General features: G+C 36.3%; 1 protein-coding gene across 1 annotated transcript; it reads right to left on the reverse strand.

The window, feature by feature from the left end:
• Nucleotides 1–2308: 2308 nt before the first annotated feature.
• LOC116298143 (alpha-(1,3)-fucosyltransferase 7-like) lies at nucleotides 2309–5799 on the reverse strand. The gene has a single exon (XM_031706521.2). The coding sequence runs from the start codon at nucleotides 5748–5750 to the stop codon at nucleotides 4377–4379; it is 1374 nt and encodes a 457-aa protein (XP_031562381.2). The 5' UTR covers nucleotides 5751–5799; the 3' UTR covers nucleotides 2309–4376.
• Between the last annotated feature and the right edge of the window lie 4474 nt (nucleotides 5800–10273).

Below are 10273 nucleotides of genomic sequence, written 5' to 3' on the forward strand. Positions count from 1 at the left end.
GCGAAAAGTAGACCTATGCTTTCCTATCTTTACTGGCAAAATTTACTGACAAGAACATTGACTACACTTGGATCATCATATGTCTATATTTACTGTCTATTTTTGTGGCCTAAAAAAGGGCAAAACCTGCAAATATTTTAATATCATGTAGAGTACACCTCAAGGGAAAAGATGGTCTTAGACAAGTTCAACGAATAGTAATCATTCTTTTCTGTTAACCATTCCATTCTTTTGACTAACTTTGCAACGAGGCCTCTGTACGTGATACATGCAACCCAGTGAACACTTCGCGTCTTTTTGTTTTTAATTGGGTTGCCTGTGGCAACCCAGTCGAAAAATGCCTTTGGTTTTTACTGGGTTGCCTGTGACAGCCCAGTCGTAAAATGTTTTTTTTTTTTGTCTTCTCCTTCTCGCGAAAAGTGCATTCTTGCGCAATAGTACCCATATATGGATTTGAATGACGTGTTCATATATTCTAGGCTCATAGATTGGCTTAGCAGCTGAGGATGTAATTCCGGGCTTTAGAAGTAATATAATTGAGAAGTAAAAGAAGACTTTCTAGGATCGTAATATTCAGATATTTATTAGTATTATACAGCTACTCAGTCGACAATATTCTAGCTTCAATCGCGTCAGGGTTAGGATAGACTAAATGCTTTCAGTTTTTTTAGTTGATTAGGCATATACATTGATATATCGTTAAATTTTACGGTAATCAGAGCTGGTAACTTTGGCCGTAAATACTTTTCGCTAAGCTTTGAATCCTTTTACTAACACCAAAGTGAAGTTGGTGTCAGGTTTTCGAGTCAGATTTTTGAGTCAGGTTTTCGGATCTAGTGTCAGATTTTTTCCGGGGGGCGTTACATCATTTTGATCTATAAAGTGCTCTACATTCGTACAAACGCATTGATTTACTAAAACTCACACCAAGCTTTACTCAAACGATATGGATCAAAACACTCACCTTAAAGAAAATAAACAGCGGTTTAAGATTTTTTGAGCTGTTTTGTCTACTATCAACTGGCTTCATGCCACAAATACTTCGAGTACCGCTGCCATATATCGAGTTACTGAACCCTTTTATTTCAAAATGTTGACGCACTTTTTCTTAACTAAAAATATCCATGCTTTACGTCGAAAAATCCGAGCCGTAATTTGATGTCCAAACAAACTGCTGATGAAGCAGTACATATAAAAGCATTAAGAAATATCACTTGATGTCCGCCGCTTGAAAGAGAGTTTATGTTATAACGGATAGCACGGTTACAAAATTCTCTTTTCTGGGCATTATATTTTTCTTGAATTTTGACATCTCCCACCAAGCGTCACTTCTACGGGATGAAGCCCGTTGATAGTAGATAAAACAGCTCAAAAAATCTGAAACCGTTGTTTATTTTCTTTGAGGTGAGTGTTTTGATCCCCGAAGACAACGACATGATCTTAAGAAATATCGTGTGAGTAAAGCTTGGCGTGGATTTTATAGTAAATCAATGCGTCTCTACGAATGTAGAGCACTTTGTAGATCAAAATGATGTGACGCTCCCCGGAAAAAATCTGACACTAGATCCGAAACCCTGACACCAACTTCACTTCGCCATAACGCCTTAACGCCGTAAAATGTTTGGTTCGTAAATCACGTGATATGTAACGTCACGCCAACTTCAAATTCAACTTGTTTATTCACACTTTTTTTATATACAGTTATATATTTCAGGATATAATATACAAATACATATTTTAATACAAATAAGGAAAATTATATTTTTTAGGTAATAAAAGTGTAGGGATTAGTTAAGTATATTTAAAAAAAAGAGGAATTACAAAATATCATAAACAAACACACATAACAGGACATAATGGCAACTACGTTTTTTTTAATGGCAAGAAAACAAAAAGATATTATTATGGAAGAAATATATGTTATCGTAAAGATAATAAATGGTTTTTATAATTCTTTTTAAATGACTTTAATGATTGGGACTTAAGACTATCAGGAATTTGTTCCCATATTTTGATTGCTGAATATTTAAATGAAAATTTTCCATAATTAGTTCTTATTTTTGGAACATAAAAATTAAATTTCGCAGAATATCTTGTATTATATTGGTGGACTGTAGAAACTGATGTAAGAAAGTTCAAAAATATATGAGGCAGTGCTTCAGTTTTTTGAGCAATTTTGTGTGTTAATTCTGAAATTTTCAACTTAAAAATATTTTCAAATTTCAATATATCTAGTAATTTATAATAAGGATCTGCATTCTCTCGACTATGTGCGAAAAACATAGCTCTTATATATTTGTTTTGTTTAGTAATAATTTTGGTTAAACTAGATAAGGATAAATTAATGTATAACAAATTTGTTTCAATGTTGAGAGGTTGAGATAATATCTAAGCTTATATATTACTCCTAAATTTTTAGCTAATTTTTTGTTTACACGTCTGATCTGAGACTTCCAGCTAATATTATCATCAATAAATACACCTAAGTTCACTAACACAATTTAAATTAGGAATATGAATGTTTACTTTCCTCCTTGCAGAAGAAATTATCATATAGTTAGCTTTCTTTATATTCACAAATAATTTATTTATTGTACAATAATCTAAGACTAGTTTCAGCTCTTCATTTATTTTTCTCTCTAAGTCAATTGGATTATCATCAGTAAGAAATATGTTAGTGTCGTCAGCAAAAATTCTGAAAGACAACAGATTTGAAGAGTTTGGCAAGTCATTTAAATAAATAAGGAAGAGTAGAGGCCCTAATGTAGACCCTTGGGGGACTCCACATTTGATTGTTTTAAAATCTGATAATATATCGTCAAGCTTCACATATTGGGTACGATTATCAAGGTAATTAGCAAACCATTTTAATGCAAGGCCACGAACACCATATGAGTCTAGTTTGGTTAACAAGATTTTGTGATCTACAGTATCAAATGCCTTTTTAAAGTCCAAAAATATACCACATGTAATTTTCTTATTATCAGTTTCTGATTTAAGAGTGTCTATTATTTCAAGTATTGCCTGCTCCGTCCTATCTCCGTCCCATCTCCATCTCGCGATGACAGATGATTGACAACACAAGTCTCCACCACTGCTACCCAGAGGAGGGTGATCAAGTGGCACGTGACCTAATCGACCAATCACAATCGTGATCACAGGCAACAAAAAATATCACAAGAATTTCATAGTCGTCCTTGCTATAGACTTGCTCCAAGTCTCACTCGTTATTTTTTTCCGTTGGCGAGTCGTCGAATTCAATTTTCGGGTTCCGACAGACTTCCGAAGGGAATAGGCGAAACAAAATGAAAAGGGAACGAGACTTATAAGACTGGGCATCTCATTAATATTTCTTGATCCGCCCTGAACTAAATACTAATGTGTACGAACAGTATAACTAATAATAAATATTACATTTTATATCTGGTCGAGAATGAAAACGTACTTGGCCATCCTGAAATAAATTCTTTCATTCAAATATGTGATTGCTTTAGGGGATGCTATTCGACTTTTAGCAAGCTTGCTTGTCACTTTGTATTTGGCAGTCGCTGATGTGAGTACGGTGGAACCCCGCTCTAAGGACACCCGCTTAATAAGGACACCTCGTTATTAAGGACACGTTTCAAAGTCCCAACGAAAGCTCCATACATTTTCTGTTAAATTAACCCGCTTTATAAGGACAGCCGTTAATTAGTACAAAGGACACATTTCTAGGACCTGAATGACAGTTCCATACATAAACAACCCCGCATTAAGGACACTTGAAATTTGAAGACGTCTTTACTGTATTTGTTTATTGATATAATGAGCTGAATACGGATTATATTGTCAGACGTGATCACTGATCATTGCACTATAGTTTGCTATTACACCATAATGAAATAGACAACGCTGGATTTTAGCAGGATTTTAAGCGATGTTCAATTGATTTGGTTCAATCCCAGTATTTTGAACTCTGTTCAGAAAAAAACTCGCAGATTTCTTTAAATGAAATTATACAGCACAGTACAGTATAGTACAGAAATGATGTAGTGCTTGTACAGTAATGTACTTTTTGTTTTGGTTTAGGCTGTTGTATTGAACATTGTAGCTGCAAATGTGCAGCACAGTAAAAAGAAAACAGTCAACAAGCAAATCTCCAAACTCCGGGAAAACAAGAGAGGTCGACTTGGGGCAAGTCTACGCTTAGAATCGCACAGCAGCTACGTGATACGAAGCACGTACTAAGCTAAGCACATGCAGATGATGACGTCGAAATTTTTGGCGCTCCGATTGGTCTAGATCAAAGGTCCTTTGTCTAGATCGATCTCCTGCATCGGCTCTAATAGGATGCTGCCGCCTCGCAACCTCGCATCACCCTCGCTCGGCTGCTCGTTCTACAAAATGAAGATTTGTAGTACGCGAAAAGCAAGAGTTCTCCACGAAAAAGGGTCGTAATAGTAAACCATTATAAGCATTAATACCATCATAAGTGTAATAAAGAAAAATATTACATTTCGAAGCAGGTCGTTTGATTCTAGCCATTCGTTTTGAATACGATAATCATCAGCAAAGCAATTCTCCTCTGCACCGTAAAACTTCTTCATATCCCAAAAGGATTTTTTTGTTTCGTTTCTATGCAAATACTCACACAAATCACATATCCAGTTCGTCTCTCTCGTGTATCTGTATTTCTTTTTCCACTCAAAGTATTGGTTATACGCAGTCTCATTTTTGTCCAGGTACTTTAGATAGTTTGTCAATGCTAGGGCGTTTGGAAAATCCAGTATATCGATGTACGAACCAGGGATTAAAACATCTTTGCTATAACTTCCAGCAACAACGATTGGAACAACATTTCTATCCAAAGCGTTTTCCCAATATTTTTCTGTTAAATATCCTCGACAATTACTATTTTCAAGCGATAAAAAAAACTTGTACTTCTCGTTTATTTTCTGGCATTCTCGACTCCTTCGGAGACAGCTGCCTGATTGTTTAGAGAAGTATTTTTGGCAACGACCAAATACATCAACTTTAATATGCTTGGCGATCGCTTTTACGATGTTCAGTCGAAGAGATACGCAATTGCTAGCAAACCAAAGAACTAGTCGATCTTTTCCTTCAGCAAAGTTTTCATTCGCATACTTTTTTTCAGCTACGGCCCTGGCTTTATCCTCTAGCTTAAAGTACTCGCCATAAAGAGTATGAATGTCGGATTCTTGCATATGAGTAATCGTTAATTCGAACATATTATTTATCTTTTCAAAGTGATAGTTTGCCGTATGAGCAGCGCTTTCTTCATTAAACCAAGCCCACATCTGATCCTTGGGTTTCTTCAGGACAAGAGCTTTCATTTCCTCAGGAGAGGGCGTCGAATAGCCGTGAAAAATAACGACATGGCTTTTAGAGATATCATCCTTAGAAATAGAAAACTTACAAGAAGAAACTTTGCAAGGTCTGTTCCTGAAGTCGGTGAGGTTTTTTTCTCTTCCAATGGTATGTGGCCATGGCAGTGGTACGGAACCGAATGAAGTGTAAAACAAGATGATTTTCATATCGGGGGATTCTTTAGAACCATTTTCTCGGTTTTGAAAAGACAACAACTTTTCGCCTTCTTCCATTGTTGGTGCTAAAGATTTGATGATCTTTGAAGTTCCAACAACTCGCGATCGAACTTTCCACGAAAAAGTATCGTAATAACAAAGCAAAACAAGCGTTAACATCACTAGGAAAGTGATGGAAAAAAATATCTCTCTTTTATGTACTGTCATTTTGAACGGAGAAAACGTTTAGTCATAGATAGATCCTTTAGCCGTAAACGAAAATAATAAATGCATAAAAGTCTTCATGAGAAACAGTGACTGTGAAAAGCTCAGTGTCGTAAGCGTGACGTGCAGTGACCGTGATGCTTTCTAGAATTTTAATTTGCTGATTTTTTTCACGCGCAATATGGTTGGTCTTGGGTACAGTGGCCCAGAAGGACCGAACACACAAAAAAATCACAGCACAAAGAAAAATTACGGAGCCCATTTAGGGTCATCGACTTTTCTTTAGCTGTGTGCGACTTTTTTTTTACGTTGGCGACTTTTTTAAAACTTGGTGAAATTTTTTTTTCAGTGGTCGACTTTTTTAACTTAATCGACTTCTTTTACTTGGTCGACTTTTTTTCAACTTGGTCGACTTCTTTTTGAGTTAGTCGACTTTTTTAAGTTGGTCGACTGTTTTAGCTTGGTCGACTTTTTTTTAACTTGGTCGACTTTTTTTGGGGACTAGACTCGTTACCAGTTCACCGCCCGGAAAAATAACAAAAACCATATGGCTGTGTTGCACCTGCTTCGGTTTATCTAAATACAGGAATCACTAAAAAGTTTGTATGGTTTATATACAATAATAGAATGCACTACACTGCACTACACTACACTAGACTGCATTACTCTGCTCTAGACTACACTACACTGTACTAGACTGCACTAGACCGTACTAGACCGTACTAGACTGCACTAGACTGCACTAGACTGCACTAGACTGCACTAGACTGCACTAGACTGCACTAGACTGCACTAGACTGCACTAGACTGCACTAGACTGCACTAGACTGCACTAGACTGCACTAGACTGCACTGCACTGCACTGCACTGCACTGCACTGCACTGCACTGCACTGCACTGCACTGCACTGCACTGCACTGCACTAGACCTAGCAGGTGCAACATACATCCATATTGTTCTTGTTATTTTTCCGGGCGGTGAACTGGTAACGAGTCAAGTCCCAAGCTAAAAAATAGTCGACCAACTAAAAAAACGTTGACCAAGTTAAAAAAAAGTCGACCAAATAAAACAAGTCGACAAGGTTAAAAAAAAGTCGACCAAGTTAAAAAAAAAAGTCGACCAAGTAAAAGAAGTCGATTAAGTTAAAAAAAAGTCGACCACTGAAAAAAAAAGTCCACCAAGTCATTTTTTAAAAAGTCGCCAACGTAAAAAAAAAGTCGCCCAGCTAAAGAAAAGTCGATGGCCCTAAATGGGCTCCGTAAAGTCGGGATTTTCGTAAGTCGGGATTTTCGTAAGTCGGGATTTTCACACTAGGAACTCGGGATTTTTCAAAAAAAACTTGCGCGTTCACGAGTGGCCCTTAACGGGCTCCGTATTAACGGGCTCCGTAGCTCCGTAAAAAAAGACAACGCAAACAAAAAACAAACAAACAAACAAAAAAAGCAAAGAGACTAGGAGACTGGGTTCTAGGTTTAGACATGATTAAACTTGCAAAGAAAAAAAACAATACATAGCTCCTGTTACTCATGCATCAAAATATTACTTTATGTCCCTTAAACAAACTGGGAAGTTGATATATCAATTTTCCATCATAGCAAAAATTTTGGAAGCAATTCCATGAGCATAGAAAAGCTTAAAGTGCATACTGTATGACGCCTAACTCAATATTTTCAGCACTGATTCTACATGAAGTGAATAGTTGAATGGGAAAAAATATTGTTATATGATTTGTTGGAGATATCAATGTTTACACTTCCAATATCTAGTTAGGTGTCATAGGCACTTTAATTTTAATTTTAATTTTTTTGATTTTAATACTCCTTGACTACGAATGGTACGGTGGCCCACAAGTCTCACGGCAAAACAAAAACTCACGGCAAAACAAACTAAACTCACGGCAAAAGGCAATAAATTCACGGCAAAATAAACTTAACTCACGGCAGAATATATAAAGAAAGCCACGGCAGAATCAGAGGAGGGTGATCAAGTCGCGTGAAGCATTGTGGGGTAAAAGTTTCATTATGCTTCATTTGCATTTGACCGTCGTTGTGTGAACATCTCCTGGCGAGAAAGTATTATGAATGCCAAATCTGTCTCACCGGTTTGGTGTGGATTTTCTTGTAGTTGGTGATTTCCTATATCTACACTGTGTATACTTTCAATTTCTACATACTTGTACGTTGAAGTCTCTGCCATTTATGTCGATAAAACTAGTTGGGGGCCACGTTAGCTTCACTGGCAACCCTCGCGAACGAAGGATTGTTTTGTTTCCTGACTGCCAAAACATCCGAGAACTAAATAAGGAAAGGTGGCCTTTGACCATAAGGGCTGTTACTTGCCTCAAAATGTTGCTAAGTGGTGGATTTTTCATTTGATAACTTTATTCAAACGCGATTGAGACATAAGGGCTGTTACTTGCCTCAAAATGTTGCTAAGTGGTGGATATTTCATTTGATAACTTTATTCAAACGCGATTGATTGAGCTAGAACATCGAGCATCCAAAAACCGATCGGCTTGGAATCACATACCCGGCGACTAAGATGACAAACCTTGAACCGATTTTTCTCTTCGAAAATATCTCCTAAAACCATTCATTTCATTACATACATTCATTTTTAATTATTTCTTGTCAAGCTTAGGTTCTTATCATTGAAACTTTTTGTTTTGGAATAATTATAAAGCGTTCTTATTGTTTCAGGGTCAATATTGAAGTCTAAAGTCTTTTAAAGGTTATGATAAATTGATAATTAAACTTTGCATTGTAAAATTTAATAGTATTTAACCAGACGCCATTTGTATTTACAACATCAAAACCGCTGACAAAAAACTTCTTTGTTCTGCCTTGGCTTTCTTTATTCTGCCGTGAATTTAGTTTATTTTGCCGTGGCTTTCTTTATTCTGCCGTGAGTAAAGTTTATTTTGCCGTGAATTTATTGCCTTTTGCCGTGAGTTTAGTTTGTTTTGCCGTGAGTTTAGTTTGTTTTGCCGTGAGACTTGTGGGCCACCGTAGGGCACAACACTCATTTCAGAAAACATTGTCGCAGAGAATTCAGCCGGATAATCTCTCGGTAAATGTACAAAATAAACCAGTAACTGAATGATACGATAAATTACAAAATATATAGCAGTTTTAATACAAAGACTTTGTATAAAAGGAATTCGGTGTTCTCAAAAGAAAAAAGAAAAAAAAAGAAAGAGTTGTTTCGAAGCAGTTTGTGATACAAGTGAAAAAATGATTCAAATTAATGAGTTTGATTTAATTTTAGGAAATAGAATCTCACCTTTTCCACAGCGTGTACAAAAACGATCTTTCTCTTCTAATTCATTGTCACAAATAGTATAATAATATGGGGCTGTTCTCTCTGTCATCTTAAACATTGGGTTTCCTGTGTTACTCTGAAAGGATTCAATTCTGTGTTGTGCCGCGGCTTTGTGTATTTTACCGTGAGTGAAATTGTGTAGTGCCGTGGAAATTTGCTATTTTGCCGTGAAAAATTGCGTAGTGCCGCAAAGATTGGTTATTTTGCCGTGAAATATTGTGTACTGCCGTGACAATTGGTCATTTTGCCGTGAATATATTTTGTAGTGCCGTGTGAGTTTTGATTTGCCGTGACAGTTATGGGCCACCGTATGTGCCAAATGCAGAACTATAAAAATTAGTTACTACACGTATATCAACTAAATCGATCTGGCCTAACAGATGTATTGACGAATTAGTAGGTTTTTGAAATCTTTATTAAGAGTAAACTGAAGCTTATAAGTCAGTATATTTCCAAAAAATGAGTTTTTTTCGAAGCAGTTTAATGGTACGAGTGAAAAAATAATTCAAATTAATGAAGTTTAATTTATTTGGGAGATAGAATCTTACCTTTTCCACAGCATGTGCAAAAACGATCTTTCTCTTCTAATTGCCCTATTTCACTATGACGTCACATCAAAACAATCTATTGTTTAAACGCAAAGGATCATAGTCGTCGGTGGGGGTCAAATCAACGCGAATTCACCGAAAATTGTTCTAAAACCCGTATCAATCCACAAAAAGAAGTAGAATAGCCAGCAAACTCTCAGAGTATTTTCTAGCACTTACTAACACATATTATATCTGAAAACCAGGCCATTTTAGATTAAACTGTTTCGCTAGGAGCAAATTTTGTTGAATTTTCTATTGGATTTGGCGATTCTATCCCCCACACAAACAAGTAGTGACGTCACAGTGAAATAGGGCAATTGAGCAGTAAAAGAAGATTTCTAGGATTGTAATTCAGATATTTATTAGCCGTATTAATACAGCTACTCAGTCGGCAGTATTCTGGCTTCAATCGCGTGGGTTAGGAGAGCCTAAATGAAAATACCGCTTTCAGTCTTTAGTTAATAAGGCATATACAAGAATATATTGTTAAATACTACACGGCAATAGAGCTGGTAACTTTGGCCACAAATACTTTTCACTAAGTTTTGAATCCTTTTACTAATCAAGTTTCACAGTTCCACTGCACTGGTTTGGATACAGTCAATTCAAAAAACG

The sequence above is a fragment of the Actinia tenebrosa genome, unplaced genomic scaffold (assembly GCF_029948245.1).
Source record: "Actinia tenebrosa isolate PJP-AT-01 unplaced genomic scaffold, QUT_ActTen_1.0 PGA_scaffold4__44_contigs__length_22323623, whole genome shotgun sequence".
In the NCBI taxonomy this organism is placed as follows: domain Eukaryota; kingdom Metazoa; phylum Cnidaria; class Anthozoa; order Actiniaria; family Actiniidae; genus Actinia; species Actinia tenebrosa.

Bases quoted from the DNA above. Each gene is read 5' to 3' on its own strand.
- LOC116298143 (XM_031706521.2), bottom strand. From the start codon at position 5,750: ATGACAGTACATAAAAGAGAGATATTTTTTTCCATCACTTTCCTAGTG.